The following is a 20,821-nucleotide window of genomic DNA, read 5'->3' as shown; positions in this document are numbered from 1 at the left end:
CTGTCACTGCTCCTCTTTGAAGTATGGGTGATGCCAATGCTGCCTTTCTACCCCTCTGCCTTCAGTGCCACTGCCATGAAAACTACACTGAACTCAAACAGCTCAGCCAGCTTCCAGCTGGGTACTCTAGAGCAGGAGGAACAGACCCCAAAGGTAGGTCCCTTGTGTGGAAGCCCTTGCTGATTCATGCACCCTGTAAATGATTGTGGCGTGAAAAGCTAGGTTGAATGGAGTCAAGTCAAAACATTTGTTTTCCATTAGGCCGTACGGCTTCGATACAAACAGTGAAGTATGTGTTTACATTGCCATGGACATGGAAAGCTAGGCCCTGCAAACACTCCTTGGAGGTTGCATAAACCTGAGCATCTAAACATTTCCAAGACAGTGTTGTAAGCCCAGCTTAATGGCCTTGAAATCAAACCTAAATTCCACTTAGTTTTTTTTTTTTTTAAAAAGCCAAGCCATAGCTGAGCTAGATGGGCTCAAACTAAGTCCTTAAAACATGTTTGCAAACCTATTGGATTGTTTATCTTGTTTTATCTTCATGATTTTTTTAAAGCAAGAGATTGTAATTCAGGAAGGCAGCTGAACAGAAAAGCCCAAACAACCCCTCCCCCCCCAAAAAAAAACCCCTACCTCTAATGGATCTTTAGTGTTAGAAAGGCTCATAGAGATTGTCAGTTCCATCCCCCCTAATGTTACAGATGAGGAAACTGAGGTAAAGAAGAGAGGGAAAGATACTCGCCTAAGTGTCAAATAGAAATCAGCAGGATATGCTGAAATCCAGGTCCCAGATGATGGAAGGCATATGGGAGGTTCAGGGAGCAGCCCAATCTGGCTAGAGTAGAAGACACAATGTGGGGGACATTGAGAATTAAGTTTGGAAGGGTAGGCTAATACCAGGTAAAGGACTTTGGAGGAATAAGGGACCATTGGTACTTTAGGAGGGGAGTAATACAAAAGTGGCGTCCCACACAGAAGAATTGGGGGGGGGGAGGAAATATGCAGGATAGATTTGAGGGAATAGACATTGGACTCAAGGAGATAGGCTAGCAGGCTCTTGCAGTGCCTCCGGTGTGCAGGGAAATGGTATAAGGTGTTGATTAGGACCTTCCCTAGAACCTCAATTACAGTGTGTAATTATCTGTGGTGTTATCTGATCTCACAACTAGGCTAGGATTTACCTAGGAGCTGGGGCTAAACTGTAGCTAATCTTTCTATTTCCCCAGTTGCTAATATACAGTGCTCTGTATACAGTAGGTGATTAATACATGTCTGTTTAACTGAATTATTATGTGTCCTATCCTCTCAAGGGAGACAGAAGGTCTAGTGAAAAGAGTGAAATTAGCTGTGTGACCCTGGACAAGTCATTTCATTTCTCTCAGCCCCAGTTTCCTTGGCAGCAAAACAGGGATAAATCATACCTACATCACAGGGTTGTTGGGAGACTCAAATGAGGTAACATGTCAAGTGTTTTGCAAACCTAAAAGCAGCATAGGGTTGGAATGGTATTATTGTTGTTGTCATTATTATATCGGGAGATAGACCGTAGCCATGATTGCATTGGTTGGCATTACTTGGCCCTAGTGTGGTAACTCCCACATCTACTGTTGAGGGGAAGTTGTCATCTGAGACACTGAGAGGTTCAATAATTTGCCCAAGATCACACAGCTAATATGTGTCAAAAGGCAGGACTTGAACCCAGGTCTTCTGGATCCTAAGGCTAGCCTGCTGCCTGACTCTGAGATTGTGATAATAACTCTTATTTGTGTACTCTTTCAAAGCATTTTAATCATAAACGTTCCATGAAGTTAGAGGTATTTTCTTATCTTTATTTTCCAGATAAGGAAACTGAGAGTCAGAGAGGGACAGTGACTTGACTTGGCACTTCCATAAGCTCATGTCTTCCAGCCCCAAGTCTTGCACTCTTTCCACTACACCACACTGCTTCTCTTTAAGGACTGCCATCAAGGACATCCCAGTGCTAGACACACTGTGAGGAGGTACTGGTTACTAATCGATGACACCTCAACTCTATTCACGGGGATGTCCTTGATTACATCCTTTAGGAGCAGAAAAAAGATGAAGGGTAATGGTCACAGGATGTTGGTCCTCAGATTCCTAGTTGTAGGTGTCTGCTAGGGGACCACAGGGCTTGTGAATCACATAGACTCACCTGTTTCCATTACAAAAAACAAAACATCCCAAGGCCCTGTGCATCAGTTCCCAATGACTTGGGCCTTGTCTTTTCCCTTCTGCAGAAGAGAAGGGAAGGAACTTAGAAATGTATAGAACTTGGCCATCTGGCCAACCTTTCTTAAAACTACTCAGGAAGACTCGGAGCCTTATTGTCAAGACTCTGGAACAGTCAGAAATTCACCCTAGGTATAATTAGCCTGGCCCATTCTTTTCAGAATTATTTTATAATTTCACACATTCTCTGTTTGAGTCACTTCCTACAGGAGGTCTTTCCTAACTTCCCCAATCGTTAATGCTCTTTCCTGCCCCCCCCCCCCGGCCCATCACTTTGTATTTACTTTGTATACATTTTACATTACCCATGTACACAGATTGTTTCCTTCAAGTCAAATGTAAGCTTTTTGAGGGCAAATGCTGTTTTGTTTTGTCTTTTGGGCTTGGCATAATCAATGCTTTTCCAATTGAATCAGAAGTGAATTGAATTCATTCCCAAATCAGTCTCTTTACATAAGATTCCTTCTTTGACGCTTTCCATAGAGAGGCAGTCATGTCCCTGTGCAAGAATTAAAGACATAATGCCACTCTGTACCATTTCTGCAACCTAAAGCCAATTCTCATTGTCCAGATCAGAGAAATGGTCTACACATATTCAAAAGGAAATGGAGTCTCTGGGTGCACTCATAGTGAACACAGTGCCATAGACAAGATACTCGGGCAATGAAAACAAAGGAGAGGCTGGAAATTGTACCATTTGATATATAAATGAATATACATGAAAGTGAATATATGAGGGAGGGGATAATTGAACTGTCCTCTGCTCTGGTCAGTCCACATCTAAAGTACTGTATTCTGTTCAGGCACCACAATTTATGAAAGATACTGCCAAGCTGGATCTCAGAAGGTGGCAAAAAGAATGATGAGGGGACAGGACACCATGTCATACAAAGATCTGTTGAAGGAACCGGTTAGCCTAGAGAGAAAAGACTTGGGGGTATCAATTTGATCTCTGATCACGATTATCTCTAGGAACTGGAACAAGTCTCTTGACCTCCCTACACCTCAGTTTCCTCAACTCCAAAATGACCTCTCATTGGATTAAATGAACTTTGAGATCTCTTCCAGCTCTGGCTTTGTGATCCTCTGATAACTGAAATCATGTAATTGAAGAGCTATCATATGTAAGATGGCTTCAATTCTGTATGCTCAGCCCTAGAGGACAGAAGTAGGGGCAATGGATGGCAGTTACAGAGAAGTAAAGCTGTGTTTGATGTCAGAACTGCCTAGAAATTAGAACTGTCTCAAACAAAGGCAGGATGACTACCTTTTAATTACATTATATAGAAGCTTCATAAAGTGATAGCTTTGAATTTTCCATCATCTTCGTTCCCCAATAAATTCATTCTTTGCCTCACCTAGAGAGTCATCCCTTGACACAAAAAAGGGAGAAAAAAATTTTGTCAAAATTAACTACTGCACCAGTCAAGTTCAGTGTTATATGTCCAAACACTTCCAACCTGTACACGCTTGGTCATTATCATTTCACAGCATAACTTGGATTTTTTAAATGCTTTTTTGTTCTTTATTGCACTGGCATTGTTGTAGTCATTATTCCCATTGTTTTCCTGGTTCTGCTTACTTCATGGTGCATTAGTTAATCTATATCTTCCCATGCTTCTCTAGATTAATGAGATTTGTTGTTTCTACAGTGTGGTGATATTCCATTACATTCATGTACATAAATTTTTTTCCTGGTCCGTGGGCACCTACTTTGATCCCAGCTCTATAGTACTACAAAAAGGGATAAAGTAGATACTTTCATATATTGGGGGGGGGTCTTTCCTTTTCAAACTTACTTCCTTGGGGTATCTGCCTAGCAATGGGATCTCTGGGTATAAAGAGGTTTCTTAGTCAGGGATGGGTTAGAATATATAGTTTCTGAGGTGTCTTCTAGCTATGAAATTCAATGCTTTGATATAATTTTCTTTCAGATCCTAAAAAGCATGGCGATACTGAGGCGGGCCTCAGATAAGAATCGTGAAGAACAGGTTGAAAGTGGTGACTGTGATGACGAAGATGACTGTGGCCGAGGCTCTGGTGATGAAGGACTGAGAGTGAAGAATCAGCTCCGCTTCTTAGCAGGTAGGAACCCAAAATTCTTTTGCTTAAATTCTGTACCAAGAAAAATAGAATCGGGCTGTCTCTACCATCACCTCACTGCACCCTCAGCCCCAAACACACAAGGCTATTAGTGCATTACTGAAAGAATACTGGAGTCGGTGGATAGAAAAAGGCAACTTCCAGGTTAAATCTATTCTACCCTACCCCCCTCCCACTATGTTTTGAATGAACAGATTCCAAATGTAGCTTTTCTCATCCTTTTGTCTCTCCTCAACAATGTACTTGGGCAGTTCTTGTGTTAAAGGTAGAGAAAGCCACAAGAGTGTGAGGACAGGTGAATTATAAGGTAAGTTGAGGAGCTACAGCCAGTAGACCAAGAAGCTGATTGATGCCTGTATTTGTTATTAGAAGTCTTTTGATTTTTAAACATCTTTTAGTATGATCTTGATAGATACCAATAATCAAACAGACGAACTTGATCAATACTTCAAGAAACTTCCTTGGCATGGGTGTTCCCTCCCCTGATGCAGATCAGATTGTTTTATGACTTACCATGATAAGAAAGTAATTCATTACCTGGTGATCGATTTTCCAATGATGAAACTCTAATGTTTTAAGGGTTTCTGCCCCCTCTCAGTACTTTGCAACTCAAGTTCTGTCTCCCTTCCGTTCTCAACTTAATCTATTTGATTAGAATACTCCTTTAAAGCTGTTTCAACTGTCCAAATGGCTAGTTGTAGCACCCTTGCCATAGCTATGTTTTTATCTCAATACTTTAATAGGTCATAATTTATTCAGCCATTCTCTGATTATTGGAAATAGGATACGTTTTGCTCTGATATAGCAGCAGTGAATAATTTTGTAAAAAAAAAAAAAAGATTCTTTATGATGTTTTGGGAATAAGGTTCTAGCAAGTAAATCACTGGCTTAAAAGGTATGATAAATTCAGTAACCCTTATCACTGTCCAAAATGTTTGCACTAGTTTGTGGTCCCACCAACAACATGTTAGAGGGATTATTTCTTGACAGCCATGGCATCATTAGACTTTTCCCTGCATTTTCCCCATTCTAGTGGGTTTAGTAAGTATTATCTTTAGGTTGGTTGGATATCTATTTCTCCTATTATTAAGAGCTACTTTTCATATGCTTCTTAGCATTATCTCTTCCTTTTGTAAATTATCTGTTCACATCCTTTAAGCACTGTTCTATGAGAGACCATGGATTAGTTAACTTATAGATCATGTATCGGTTCCATATGGATTCTGGATGCCCCATCTGTAGCCAACAGATTTATTTCATATATCTCCCCCAATTTTTTTTCTTTGCTTTTAATTTTTGTGTGAAATTCTTTTAATCTTTGTGTAATCGAAACCGTGATTTTTTGTAAAGATGTTTCATTTTTATTATGGATTTAACAATAATCATGAATAATACATGACCATTTCAGTATATGGGAAACAAATAGGGGACTGTACATAAGTCTATGAACTTCTGCTACATTTTTAGACTGTATATTAGATTTAACACAATAGTAACATGAATGCCATGTTTATGTCCCCTTCTGAACTTTAGTTTTCTTTGTACTTTAAAATGTTTTGTTGATGCTCTTTATTTTCAATGGGTACTTCCCGACCGCTGAGCACTTCCCCACCCCTGTGTCCCTCTAAATACAAGTCATCCCTTTAAAAAAATCACTATAGGCAATCAAAACCATTCAGCATATGGAGGTGGGGGGCAAGCTTCCTCTTCAGCTTTCTGATGTCATTCCTCATTCTGCTCAGCTCCCTCTGCTTCATTTCGTGCAAGTCGGCTGAGATTTCTTTGACACGACACAATATCATCCTTTTATATTCAGCGACCTCAACCACTTCTGTCATTCTCCAGCCAATGATCTCTTTTATTGGTTTGATAAAGTCCATGTGATTCAGCAGGTATTTGGGAAGTGCCTACTACGTGTCAGGCACTTCCCAAATGATCCCCAGCTGTAAGAAACTCGTATTCTATGGAGAGGAAACAACATGTGCACACAGAAATAAATACAAAAGAGCTGAGAAAATACAAAATAAAAAGGACCCCTCGTCTCCATAGTTGAAACAAATAGATGTATATAAATCTATATGTATATGTATATGTATATGCATATGTGTTGAGACCACCGATTCAGTGAGATGGAGGCAACATGGATCTAAAGCCATTGGGGGTTTTTTTAAGGGGAGGAGGAAGTTCAAGTTTTTTTGATGTTGCTGTTGTTTTTCCTGCAGCTCTAATTAGTGATTCCATTCTTTGTTGGTTTTTGAGTGTGGGCTCATCGAACACTAATCTTTTCTATTACCTGGGTTCTATCTCCAAATTCCCTAGTGTGTTCCGCGATCGATTTCTCAGGCTTTCTTTCCAACCACAGACAGTTCTCTAATGACCTGCTAGTGCTAGGCCTCTTTTGCTGCTATTCTTTGTCTTGGTTCTTAATATTCCGGTCCAGTATGTTCCCATATAAATTTTCTTGTGACTTTATCTAATTCTGTGAAATAATCTATTCATATGTCAACGGATACTACTGCCACATTAAAACTGAAAGTTAGTTTGGAAAGCATTGCTGTTTTTTATATTTGCCCAAACTACCCATCAGTGGGGGACATTGCTCCATTTGTTCAAATCTTTATTTCTGTCAAAATCCTTCACAAGTTGTGTCTGTCTATGTCTCTTGGTTTTGGCCAGGCAAGGAGGGTTAAGTGACTTGCCCAGGGTCACAAAGCTAGAAAGTGTCAAGTGTCTGGGGTCGGATTTGAACTCGGGTCCTCCTGAATCCAGGGCCGGTGCTTTATCCACTGTGCCATCTAGCTGTCCCCTCTCTTGTATGTCTCGACAAGTTAACATCCAAATGTTTGCTATTTCTCTTTTGGGGTGAAGGGAAGAGAATAAGTACTCTTACAGCACCTACAATGTGCCAGGCACTAGGCTAAGGGCTTTTTCCAAATATTTGATCCTCAAAACAGCCCTGTGAGGTAGGAACTATTATTATTCCTATTTTACAGATGAGGGAATTGAGGCAAACCAGTTAAGTAACTTGCCCAGGGTCACACAGCTAGTAAGTGTTTGAGGCCATATTTGAACTCAGGTCTTTCTGAGTCCAGGCCCAGTGCTCTATGCACTGTACTATCTATCAGCTGCCCCACATGAGTTTCTCTTGATTCCTGGTAGTGGTACATGGAGATTCCTAGGACTTTTTGTGACTGTCCTAAGTCTTGTTATTTTACTGAAGTAATTCATTAACTCTCTTTTTTGTTGACTGGGCTTTTCTAGGTACATGGTGATGTCTGTTCAAAGAACTATTTTAACTTTTCAGAACTAATTATAATTTCCTTCAGGCTTTTTTACTATTACTGAGATTTTTAAAACTATGTTAAACAGGAGGAGAGAGTATAGACATTGCTGTTTAAACCTGTTTTTAATGCGAATGCTTTGTGTTTCCTTGCTGTGTACACTTTTAGTACACGGTTTCAGATACATATTTCTGAAAAATCATATTATGAAAAAATCGTTCTAGGCTAATGTTTACATCTTTTTCCTCATATAATTTTTATTTAATTTATTTTTGTTACATTTGAAGTTCCAAGCCATCTCTCTCCCTTCCTCCCCCAAACTAGAGTAGGCGACCATTTGACACATATGTCTGTGTCTGTATGTGTGCATATACACACACATGTATAACTATACTCAACACACTTCTATTTATCATTTTTTTCCTCTGGAGCATCTTTCTTCGTAGTTCATTTGAATATAATACTTAGATTAGCTTAGGCATTCAGGTGTTCTTCAAACAATATTGTCATTACTGAATTCAACATTCTCTTGTTTCTGTTCATTTCACTCTTCATTATTTCATGTACATCTTTCCATGTTTTTCTAAAATCAACGTGCTCATCATTTCTTACAGCAATATAAGGATTTAAAGATATCTGCTTTTGCTGCATCCCATAGGTTTTGGCACGTTGACTCATTATTACCATTCTCTTCAAAAAAATTATTTATTGTTTCTATGACTTGTTCTTTAACCCACTCATTCTTTAAGATTAGGTTTAGGGGCAGTTAGGTGGCACAGTGGATAGAGCACCGGCCCTGGATTCAGGAGTACCCGAGTTCAAATCCAGCTTCAGACACTTAACACTTACTAGCTGTGTGACCCTGGGCAAGTCACTTAACCCCCATTGCCTCACTAAAAAAAAAGATTAGGTTTAGTATCTGTGTTTCCATGGTCTGTTATTAAATATAATTTTTATTGCATTATGATCTGAAAAGGATGCATTTCATATTTCTGCTTTTCTCTATTTTCCTATTTATCCTTCTCTCCCTCTCTTTTTACCCTAACCCCCTTAGATGTCACTATCTCCCTAATCTACACCCCTTCAAAGAGTCCTTCCCTTATCCTAACCCTTTGCCCTATTTCTCTGTGCATTAAGAAGACTTTTCTACCCTTTTAGATATATATGTTATTTTTCCTTTAACCCAGCTCTGATGAAAATAAGATTCTAGCACTACCAGCCCTCTGCCTTCTAGTTGACTTCTAATTGATTGTAATATTTTCTCCTTGACCTAGGAGCTCTGAAACTTAACTATAATATTCCGGTGAGTTTTCATTTGGGGTTCTCTTTCAGGAAGTGATAGGTAGATTTTTTTCCTAATATAATTTTGTTTTGTTTTGTTTTGTGGGGCAATGAGGGTTAAGTGATGTGCCCAGGGTCACACAGCTAGTAAATGTCAAGTGTCTGAGGTCGGATTTGAACTCAGGTCCTCCTGAATCCAGGGCCAGTGCTTTATCCACTGTGCCACCTAGCTGCCCCCCAATATAATTTTAAAAGGCTTTGTATCCAATGCTATCATCTAGCCTTTATTTTTTTCTCTTACTGATAAAATGTATTATATTATTTTCCTGAAATTGAACCACCCTGGAATTCTCAAAGTGTCATAAGTTTTAAGTGGGAAAGGACCTTAGAGGTCTAGTCCAAGCATTTAAATTTTCAGGTAAGCAGAGACATAAAAGGGACTTGTCCAAGGTCAATGAAGTAGAGGCTCCAAACCAAGTGTTACTTCTCCTTTACTCTTGTCTCTTGAGTGATGATAGATATTTGTTTTAAATATAATACTGTATTTTAATTATAAGTATTTTATTTAGTGTTTTTACTGAAATGTAAAAATAGGTATTAGGGGCTATAAATTCACCTCAGTATGGTTTTATTTGTACCTCATAGATTTCAATAGGTAACATCTGAATTGTTATTATTATATTTTATATAATTTATTATTATTTTTTAGAAACAATTTCCTATTTTATCTAGTTCACCTTGTAAAAGGTGGCATGGTAGATACAGTACCTGATTTGGAGTCAAGGAGGCCTGAGTTCAACTTTTGCCCCGGACACTTATTAACTGTGTGGCCCTGGGCAAGTCACTTAACTTCGTTTGCCCTCAGTTTCCTCAGTTGTGAAGTCTTAGAGGGTTGTCTTGAGGACCAAATGAGCTATCATACATAAAGTGCTTTGTAAACCTTAAAGAATTATTATACAGTTTGTGGGTTATTGTTTTTATTATTTAATTTCCGAAGGACCCTAAGCCACTTATTCACTATATCGTTAGTTATTGCTACTTTTAACTTAATATTTTTTGTAAATGTACTGCATATGATCTTTGCTTTTCTACATGTGACTGTCTTCTTTATAGTGCACATATGTTCAACTTTTATGAATTTAGTGAGTGTTCAGAAAGAACTTTGCTTGTTCCATTAAGTTCTTTCCATATTCTAATTTGTTGGATACCATGATTAGCTTTGTGATTGCTTTCTTATTTATATTTTGGTTGAATTTATCCTATAATGATAATGTGGTATTGAAATCTCCTCCCGTTTTGGTTCTTAAAATCACTTGTTATCTTTTACCATAAAATTATTAGATGAATATGTGTGTGTGTATTTAAGACTTATATAGTCTCATTTTGCATAAAACCTTCCTGGCATAATATATTTCTCTGTTTATTTTTATACTTTCTCTCCAGTATCTTACACCTTCTTTTTCTAATTTGTCAGTATCATGGCAAATTTACATCAGCCTTTTTTTTAAATCAACTTCGATAAATCTAAATTAAATTAAAAGGTGCCTTCTCATTTCTCTTCTTTGGGGACAAGGTTGTTCCTAGTTTTTACATCATTCAATGTCAATTGTCTTTCCATTTCCATTGTGTGGTCACTGTATCCATTGTTTATCTGGTTGTGATCATTTGACTCTGTATAAAGTCATTGAAGCCTTCCCTTTTTTCTCTGTATTTGTCACATTCATTGTATTTTATGAGACAGTAATATTTCATTAGACTAATGTACTAAGATCTATTTAGCCATCCCCCAATCAATGGGCATCTGCTTCCTTGCCCCCTGCCCCCAAAACCCCTTTGCTGTTACAAAGAGTACTGCTATAAAAATTGGGGGGGGGGAGGCATTGATATAGTCACTACCATGTTCTAGACACTGGGCTACACCTTTTTTACAAATATCTCATTTGATCCTTACCTTGGGAGGGAGGGACTGGTATTTATTCCCATTTTACAGTTGAGAAAATTGAAGGAAACCAACAAATTAAAAGGCTTGCCTAGAGTCATGCCACCAGCTGCCTCTACTATGACCACAGTTTTCAACATTGACCTCATAGGGGTATATTCATAGCAGGTAGGATATCGAGATCAAAAGTATAGGCTTCGTAGTCAATTTCTTAGCCTAATTCCAAAATGTTTAGGCGAATTCAGAGCTCTGTCCATGGTGTGTCAGTGTGCTTTCAGTTGTTTTTCAGCCATGTCCAACTCTTTATGATCCCATTTGGGGTTTTCTTGGTAGAGATACTAAAGTAGCTTGCCTTCCTTCTCCAACGCATTTTACAGATGAGGAAAGTGAGACAAATAGGATGAAGTCACTCACAGAGCTAGTAAGTGTCTGAGACCAGACTGGAACTCAGGAAGAGGAGTCTTCCTGACTCCAGGCCTGGTGCTCCATCCACTGCAATGCCACCCAGCTGCCCCGTCAATGTGCTTTTTCTTTCCACAACTACTCTAAGACAGACTATTTTTATAGCCTTCCTTTTATCATCTTTGCCAATTTTCTAGGTACAAGGTGAAACCTCAGAGCTGTTTTGATTATAATTCTCTTATTATTCATGATCTGGGATAGTCTTTAACATGTTCCTTAATAATTTACAATTCTTTAGAGAACTGTTTGTTCATATCCTTTGACCACTTAAATAATAGGGAACAGGAAACGGCTTCTGGTCTTAGATATTTGTGCTGATTCCCTATGCATTTTGGCTATCAGATTCTGGTCTGAGTTATTTGGTGCAAATAGTTCCCCCTAATCAACTACATCCTCTATTATCCAGGTTATGTTCATTTTGTTTGTGCAAAAGCTTTTCAATTTCAAGTAATTGGAATTATTTACCTTTTTCGATCATGTCTATCCCTTGTTTGGTTAAGAATTCTCCCCCTAGTTATAGATGGGAAAGGTGCCTAGCCTTGTTCCCTAAAGTTTTTTTGTTTTGTTTTGTTTAATGGTATGTCCTTTAATATTCAAATCTCTTATCTCTTTTGAGCTTATTGTGGCATAAGGTTTATGACATGGATCTAAACTTAATTTCTTCCCAAATGATTTCGAGTTCTTCCAACAATTCTTGTCAAACAGAAAGCTCTCTCCCTAATTTGCTTGTGGGTTTATTGAATACTGAATTATCAAGTTTAAGGATTTCTGATTCATTATGATCTACTCTGTTTATGTAAGTTACTTTAACTTTGGCTGTTTCTTTTTCAAAGACCATAGTTTTACTTTGGGATTACCTTATTTGTTCACTTTCCTTCCTTGTCCCCACTACCTCAGCTCCCATGCTGCTTTCTCGGAAGAGCCCTTCTGAAAGCTTTAATGATTAAGCTAATACAGAGCTAGGAGAGTTCGCACATTATGTTAGGATCTCTTATCTTCACTGTTTTAAATGCTTATCATTTGGGCTGGGAGGCCAGTTTGCTATCAGAAGACTTCCTTGAAGTAAGTATGTCTCTCTATAAACTCTTCAAAATGTTTGCTTTTCAAATATTCATTTCCTGTCTTCATAAAATATGCTGGATTTTACTGGGGAGATAATTCTAGGTTCACAGCTCACACTTGGTAATTTTGTAAATGCTATATTAAAATTTCTGCTATCTTCATTTGTCATCCTTGAAAGGTTTGCTGTCATCCTAATTATTGTTCCTTGGTAAATGATTTATTTCCTGACTGGCAGTTAATAGTATCTGTTTTTCCTTATCTTTATAGTCTTTGAGTTTAACTATGCTACATCTAGGCATGTTAGCTCTTGGGTTCTTGCTTGTGGGCATCTTTTAGATTCTTTCTACTTGTATTCTACCAGGTGTTTACAGCAATTCTGGGAGATTTTCTTGGGTGATTTCCTAAAATCGAGGGCCCCAGTTCTTTTGTTTTTCTCAGTTCTTAGGGGGTCATTCTACCCTGATCTCTCCTCCAGGTCTGCCACTTAGGGTCTGTGGGCTTTCTAATAGTTTCAATAATTCAGTAATTTTTTTGAGCCAGCATTTCCAGCTGCTCTTCATTGTGCCCAACTTCATTTTCTACTACAGTAAGTCTGCTCTTTCTTGCTTCTCTGGAATTTTAGAAACTTTCTATTGTAGACTCCTTTTTCTACATTAATTCCTCTTACTCCATTTTTTTACATCTCTTAACTTAGCCTTAAGGGCCTCATGTTAATTTCTTCCAGTTTTTCATAGCATTGCTTAATTTCTTTTCATGTATCACTTACCTGCCTGGGGACACTTCTCAGGAGGGCTTGCACGGTTTCTTTTTCCATCTTCAAATTTACCAGGTTCAAAAGTTCTTTGGCATTTTCAGGTTGTAGATGAATACTCTGGCTTTCACAATTTTCAAAGGTGTTTAGGTGGTTTTTACACCCTTGTGTGATTGTTGTAGCCAGTTTTCTTCTCTCTGCTGTTTGTCATGGATTGTGGCAGTATCCTGCCTTGCTCTGACATTGTAGATATCCCCTCCTCCCCCCAAGCCTTCACCTTCTGCTATGAAATCATCCCTTTCCTTTTACTTCTCCCTTCAATATTCTTCTGGGCTCTCACCATTTCACTTCAGCATTTATTAAGAACCTACTATGTGCCAGGTCCTGTGTTTAGTATTGGAGTTCAAAAAGGAAAAACACCATAGTTACCACCTTCAGGACCTTGCAGTCCAATGGGGAAAGAGGGTAGGTACACAAATAAGTAAGGCTCCAGGTGGTAAGAGCAGAGGAATAGAAAAGGGAGAACCCATGGAATAGTACTGTCACAGGATCTCCAAACAAAGGAGTCACAAGATGTGCCAGGCTGAGAGTCTGCAGCAGATTCCAGCTCACCCATGGAGCTTCATGTTGACCACTGGAAGCATGAGAAGGGAGTGGGAATGATTAATGGGTTCCCCACCCAACCTAAATTTTTCCCAGGAAGTTTCCATCTAACCCACCACTTGGTGAATGAGGGATATGAGATTTCTCCTATTTGCATATCAGAGCAGAGGATTATTCTGCTACTTGATTTCCTCTTGTGATTTAGACTAAATTCATCTATCTTTCAGATTGGTTATTCTCACATGGTCTGGCAATATGGAGTATTATTATAGTAGATCGGGGCCCAATCTCTGGTTTGCATAACTGATTACTCAAAACACCTACCCTGAAATTAAGAAAAGTAGCAAGAGGCTCTAGAGTCAGTTTTGAAGAGGTTTCAGGGGCCCGTGTTTTATCTGATTAACTTCCAGTACTGTGGAAGCCATGTGTTCCCATGGTCCCTATTAGAACTATTTCCTGGGTTGCTAGATCTGATCTGGCCCTGACTTCTCACTCGTTCGGCAATAGTCCATTCTTCCTCTTCCTCACCCCAACCCCATCGTTTTTCTAGAGACACAATTTAAACACAGCCCAGGCTCCCAGAAAGAAACTATTCTTTCTACATTCTCCCTCCCAACAGGCCTCACAGACATGTAGTTAAAAAAACTTCTTCACTAACCTGTTTCTCCTATACATTTCTGAGCTTGGTTCTACTTCATCTTCACTGCTTTCTGAATGCAGCCCTAGAACTGATGGTTTATCAATAAAACTGGTGGTTTTTTTTCACTACCCAGAATTCTGCCAGGAAGGGTGAAACTATTTTTCATATAGGCCATAGGTACAACCATGTCATTCTGCTTGCTACTGCGGCCATCTTTTGTCTGGTAGGGGTGTGGTAGGGTAGACAATGTTGAACGTCAAGTCAGAAAGACCTGTGTTCAAATCCCTCCTCTGAGCCAATGTGACTTACCCAAGCCACTTATCCTCGTTGAACCTCAGTTTTCTGTAGTGAGACAATAATTCCTCTACTCCCTACCTTGTTGTTCATCCTTCATAGTCAAAGAGGACCAATGACATTGAGATGTTGGGGTCAAGGCACAATGTTTTCAACAGTGACTGATCAGTCCAATAAGATCTTAGAAGGCTTTACCACAGGTTGGGCACAAATAGTCTGTGAACATTTGGGATGGAGATGTCTCTGGATTTGCGCCTCATGTTTCTTTCAAGCTATTTCAATACTGCTTTTCTCATAGAACACAGTGCCTTCTTTGATGCGAGCACACTGTGCTGGGCAGTCCTGTGCCAGTGTCTCCCATGTCTCACAATTAATATACTGAAGTTCTTTAGAAAGACCTTAGAGTGTCCTTGTGTCTCTTCTTCCGACCTCTGTGTGAGCACTTGCCTTGTGTGAGGTCTCAGTAAAATAGTCTTTTAGGCAAACACATGTGTTTGGCATCGGAACAACATGGTCAGTCCATGCCCTCTCTGCTCTTGGATGACGCTCAAAAGGGATAACGAGGGTAAAGCGCTCTTAGAGAACTTCAAGTGATAAATGCCAGTGACCATTATTTCTTCAAATGAGAAACCCTAAAACAATGAAGATAAAAGAAAAAGATCATTTGCAAGGAATTACTGAATTACTGAAGTAAAAGGAGAAATGTGGGGTATAAAGGTAGGTGGATAGTCATAAAATGGATAAAACTAGGCCTTTGTCAGATGTTCAAAGAGGATTCGTTCTTCAGAGGAGCAGCAGCTCTTCTGCCTTTGTCTTTGTAGGGAGGTGTGGGGGGCAGCCCAACCTACATGCAAGTCATTTCCCTCTATGAGCCTTAGTTTCTCCTTCTGGAAACTAGATAGTGGCTAAGCTCACTACTAGATGGTGCAATGCCTGGACAGCTAAATCTAGAGTGGGAAGACCTGAATTCAAATCTAGCCTTAGACTCATGTGAGGTGTGCGACTATGAGCAAGTCACTTAACCTCTCTGACTTCTTTAGGTTTCCTGGTCTGTAAAGGGGATAATCATCATACCTAATTTACAGGGCTCATGTGAGGATCCAAATAGATAATATTTATGAAGCTCTATATAAATGCTACCTACTCTTCCTATTCTAGTTTCTATGAATTAGGGCTTCTCCAGTAAGCATTAGTGGACAATCTTTCTAGAAATGGGCTTTCCCTGAATGCCATTCTCTAAGTGTCTACTGCAGGCTTCTCAGCCCTTCTGTACTTGGAGGGAGCAAGGGAGAAGAGCTGAGAGAGGATATCTAGGTTTCAACTCAATTGATAACATTTTTGAACAGGAAGGAACCTCAGAGATCAGTTCATTTAATCTTCTGCTTTTGTGAGTAGAGAAGCTGAAGTCAGGATTGGGAAAGGACTCATTCATTCTAGAGGACATAGTGAGTTAGAAGACGCCCAGGATTAGAAACTCTGGTGTTCTAACTTACAAGACAGGGCTCTTTCTACTACAACCACCTGGCCCAAGGTTAGGGACAGAATCTAATAGTGGAGTTATATGTCCAACCGATAAATAGCTAGGTGGCACATTGTATAGAGTGCCAGGCCTCAAGTGAGGAAGACTCGCACTCCTGAGTTCAAATCTGATCTCACGTATTTACTAGCTGTGTCACCATGGCCAAGTCATTTAATCCTGTTTTTCTCAGTTTCCTCATCTATAAAATGAGCTGGAAAAGGAAATGGCAAAGCACTCCAGTATCTTTGCAAGGAAAACTGCAAATGGGGTCACCAAGAGTTACCAGACATGACTGAAAAAAGACTCAACAACAACACATAAATGTGGTATGGAGTAGAACATGAAATTATTCAAACCAGAAGTCCCCAGGTGAAAGTGATTTTCCTCTCCTCACTTTCACCTGGGGACTTCAGGGAAGACTTCATGAAGGAGGTAGAACATGGATTTGAACCTTGAAGGGAGAGAAAAGGGATTTCAGATGGTGACAAGGAGAAGGAAGTACACCTAAGGCATGGCAGGAGTGGAGGGGCAAGCAGCCTGTGAAAACACATTGTGGCTGACTGAAACTGAAATAGTCTCATTTGCCTGGTGTGTAGATTATCTAAAGTGGTGTAGGGTGAAATACATTGGCTCCAGATTGTGGAGATTCATGAATGCCATGGTAGAGATTTGTGTATTCTATCCTCTAGGCAATAGGGAGCCACCGACAGTTCTTGGACAGAGAAATGGCATGGTCAAACCTAAGAATCAAAGAATTGCAGTCGAAAAAGACCTCAGAAGTCCCTTCAGAGGGGTGATTATTTTGACAGCTGTGTAAAAGGTGATAGGAAAGGTTGGGAGCAGGAAAGCTAGTTAGGAATCTATTACATAGTTCAGGCAAGAGGTAATGAGGTCTTGACCTGGGGAAGTGGGCATGAGAGCAAGGAAAAGAGAAAGGTCTCTTTTCCCATTCCTCTATCTCTTTCCCCTCCCCCTGCCCTTGAAAAAAAAGTTGCTGAGGGGCCAGTGTGTACTTCCTCCAACCTTCACCACATCAGCTTCTGCTGCTTACCAACATTACTGTGTGCAGAGCACCAGGGGCTTTAGCCATTAATAGAGAACAGCTGTTGGCTCAGCAGTCTTCCCTACCAGATGTCACTCTCTGCAGTTGTTTTAAAATCTGGAGACAAAACAAAATTTTAAAAAATAACAATTAGAAAGCATTAAAAAAAATTCCTTGCTTTGCATTTCTCTTTTAAGCGTATAAAGTCAGAAGATGTAGGTTTAAACCTCAGAAATACTTCTCTGTGGTCCTGGGCATGTTACTTCCTGTCTCTAGGCCTCAGTTTCCCTCTCTGTAAAATGTGAGGTCTCTGAAGTTCTTTCTATGATTTAAGTGTAACTTTAGATTCCTTTTGATAACAACTGTTGTGCACACAGGAAAAGTGAGGTAAAGGTTAATAGCTTAACTTGAACTGTAAACTGGTAAACACCACAGGATAACAAATGAATTACTTTGCCTCAGTAAGAAAAGCAGATGATAATCATATGAAGAATGGTTCCTATTTAAGGCTTAAATAGCAGCACTCCAACACCCACCCTAGGGCTTATTAATGGGTGAACATTCACCATATCATCCGCTACCCAAACTCAACATGGTGTTTGTTTCCCTGTCCATCTTCATGCCATGCTGCTATGCCCATCTGCCCCACCCTGCTCTCATATACACAAGCAGTTCTCAAATTGGCAATCAAACCAACACTGCTATTCCTACAAAGTTTATGTTAATCCTTCGCCCTGTGACTTTACATATCATGCCTGTGGCTTCTCTGACCAAAACACCCCTCCTTGGCCACAGCTACGTGATTTGAGTTGTCTTTCCCTATTTCTTTTGTATTTGTATCCCCAGATATTAGCACAAAATCTGGCACACAGTAAGTGATTAATAAATGCTTTTAAATTTGTTTCATTCATTCATAGCAATTTCCTTATTTGAAAAAAAACTTGGGAGGGAGCTAGTGCAAATATTACTATCCCCATCTTGCAAATGAGCAAACTGGGGGACTTCCAACAAGATAGCCAAGAGGGCATGTCATCGCCTCAAAATATGAGTCAAATAAAGCAAAATAATAACAAGAGAGGGGGAAAAGTTATCACAATAAAAATCCCCCCCTCCGAAATTGAGCTGATGAGGATTTACAAAACAGACAAATAATCTCACATTACAATGAATCTAATACTATAGGATAAAAAAATGTGAGAAGCAAGCTTCAGAAAAAGAGAATAAAGCTGTAAGAACAACTTCACAATGTCCCAGAATGATTAGTTCTTTCGTTAAGCATTTTAGAGGAAGAGATAATAAGGTAGTGAAATTAGAGTTCTTCAAGATGTCAAAAAGAAAATCAGTGATTTAGGACAAAAATATAGAATTTCAAAAAAATATTAGATACTGAGAAATAGAATGGAAACGAGAATGCAAACATGCAATGATTAAAAATAAAATATTGGAGCAGAGTCAAAAGATAAAAAATTGAGATCTAAATGCAAAAGCAATTGATCTCAAGTTGTGAGAGAATCTAAGAATATTGGTGTGCTATTTTTTTAAAAGCACAAAAAATGAATACCATGCTTCAGTAAATCATGTAATAAAATATTCTAGTAGTATTGGAATTAGAAAATAAAGTATTACCTTATAGAAAATCATAGTACACCATTAAAAAGGACCCTAAATTCAATTCATCCAGATCTGTAGTGTCCAAGTTGCAGAACTTCATTCAGTATTCAACATAGAATCATACAGGCATCCAGGACACCTTTTATATATCAAGGGAAAACAGCTTGAATCATACGATACTATTCCTCATTCACAAGAAATGAAAAAAAATACTGGACTAAGACTACCTCTATATCTAGTTTGTTTAATAGTTCTCCCCTTAGCCCCAGTTCCACAAAATACTTCCTTCCACGTTCCTCTATATTTTGATGTGACATTTTATATTTCATTCTATCCATTTGGAGCTTATTATGGTATCGTCTGTGAATTGAGTTAAACCCAAACTTGATTTCCAGTTTGGCAGAACTCATTCTTGTTAGGGCCCTTATTCTAATAGTTTGTGTTCTTAGGTTTATCAAACACTAGGCTACTGTGTATGGTTTTTCCCCCCCAGGATCTTGTTTACCTAATATATTTTATTAAGCAATTTTGTTATTTTTGAATCAGTACTAAATAGTTTTGAGGATTACTTGTTTTTAACAAAATTTGGTTTCTGGTAATGCTAGATCTACTTCAATCCTACTTTTTCATTATTTCCCTTTAAATTCTTGACTTAGTTTCTTCAAATGAATTCTGCTATTATTATATCTAATTCTATAAAATGATCCCTTGGTAGCTTGATATGACATTAAATTTGTAAATTAATTTAAGTAACATTCATTTGTATTATATTGGCAAAACCCCACTATGAACAATTAATATCTCTCTAATTATATGTCTTCCTGTATTTCTGTGAAGAGTGTTTTGTGGTTGTATTCATAAAATTCATGTTAACTCATTTAGATATACATATATATGCATTTTATAGTTCTTTCATATTTTTTCTATCTCTTGCTGTTTTTTGTTAGTAATGTAGTGCTTTCTCCAATTTATCTTGTATATATCTCATTTGTACCGGTTTCTAGTGGTTTGCATTAGATTATGAACTTGAGAGCTGACTGGGTTGGTCTTTTTTTTTTGTCTTTCTTTGTATCCTTAGACCTTATCATTGTGCCTGCAACATAGTAAGTGCTAAATAATTGACTTGCTATCCAGAAAGACTAATGGTTTTGTGGGTTCGTGTTAGTGTATCAATTAATCTTTTCATTGTATCTTAATGACTCTCTAAATAAACCATCTTGTCATCTGAAAACAGGGATAATATAGGCTCCACTTTGCCTGTGCTTATTCCATCAGTTTCTTATCCTTGTCTTATTGCTGTATCTAACATTTCCAGAACTGTAACTATTAGCGATGCACATCCTGACTGGGCTTCTAGCCTTTCTCCAGTACAAAGACTCCTAGCTCTTGATTTTAGATAGCATTTTAGATCAAATGTACACATACCATCTGTTAAGGAAAAGAGAGACTCTTTGGAGGCACACAGTAAGTTGTTAGTACATGTGTGTCGAATTGAATATTTTTATACTTTGTACTAGTCTTTTAAAACAACATAAATAAATGTTCTGTTGTGTCAAAGGCTTTTCTTGCCTCTTTTGCTATCAATATGATCTACTATATTTACAGTTTTTCCTACAATTAAACCATTCCTTCCTTCTGATTATAAATCCAGCCTGGTCCCCCTTCCCTTAACTTTACAGAGGAGTCAAACTAAAGTCCAAAGAGATTAAGGGACCTGGCCAAGGTCAAATAGCAAAACACGGGTGCATCCAGGCCTTGAATCCAAATCCCCAGTCTCCCTTGTTCTTTCCCTACACCACTACAATTTAGTGAGAGAAAAATGCAAATTTATGGCCAGGTGTTCTGACAAACACTTTTCAGTGCAGCTGGACAGAAGAGGGATGAGACTGATGGTATTTTCAAATTGCTCATTACCCTGTTATTAGCCCAGGGTGGTTTGTAAGCAAGAAGGTATTTGAACAATGGCAAATATGCTCCTCC

The 20,821-nt window shown here is 38.7% G+C and overlaps 1 protein-coding gene across 1 annotated transcript in view; it reads left to right on the top strand.

Annotated features, from left to right (window-relative positions):
* GPC3 (glypican 3) overlaps nt 1-20,821 on the top strand; it is a 728,389-nt gene that overhangs the window by 617,362 nt on the left and 90,206 nt on the right. The window contains exon 7 of the mRNA XM_043974754.1: nt 4,188-4,338. Coding sequence (XP_043830689.1) covers nt 4,188-4,338 — 151 coding nt within the window. The remainder of the gene's footprint in view (nt 1-4,187; nt 4,339-20,821) is intronic.

This window comes from Dromiciops gliroides, chromosome X, assembly GCF_019393635.1.
Source record: "Dromiciops gliroides isolate mDroGli1 chromosome X, mDroGli1.pri, whole genome shotgun sequence".
NCBI lineage: Eukaryota > Metazoa > Chordata > Mammalia > Microbiotheria > Microbiotheriidae > Dromiciops > Dromiciops gliroides.
The sequence above is the reverse complement of the archived record's forward strand: the minus strand, read 5'-3'. Positions and strand labels throughout refer to the sequence as shown.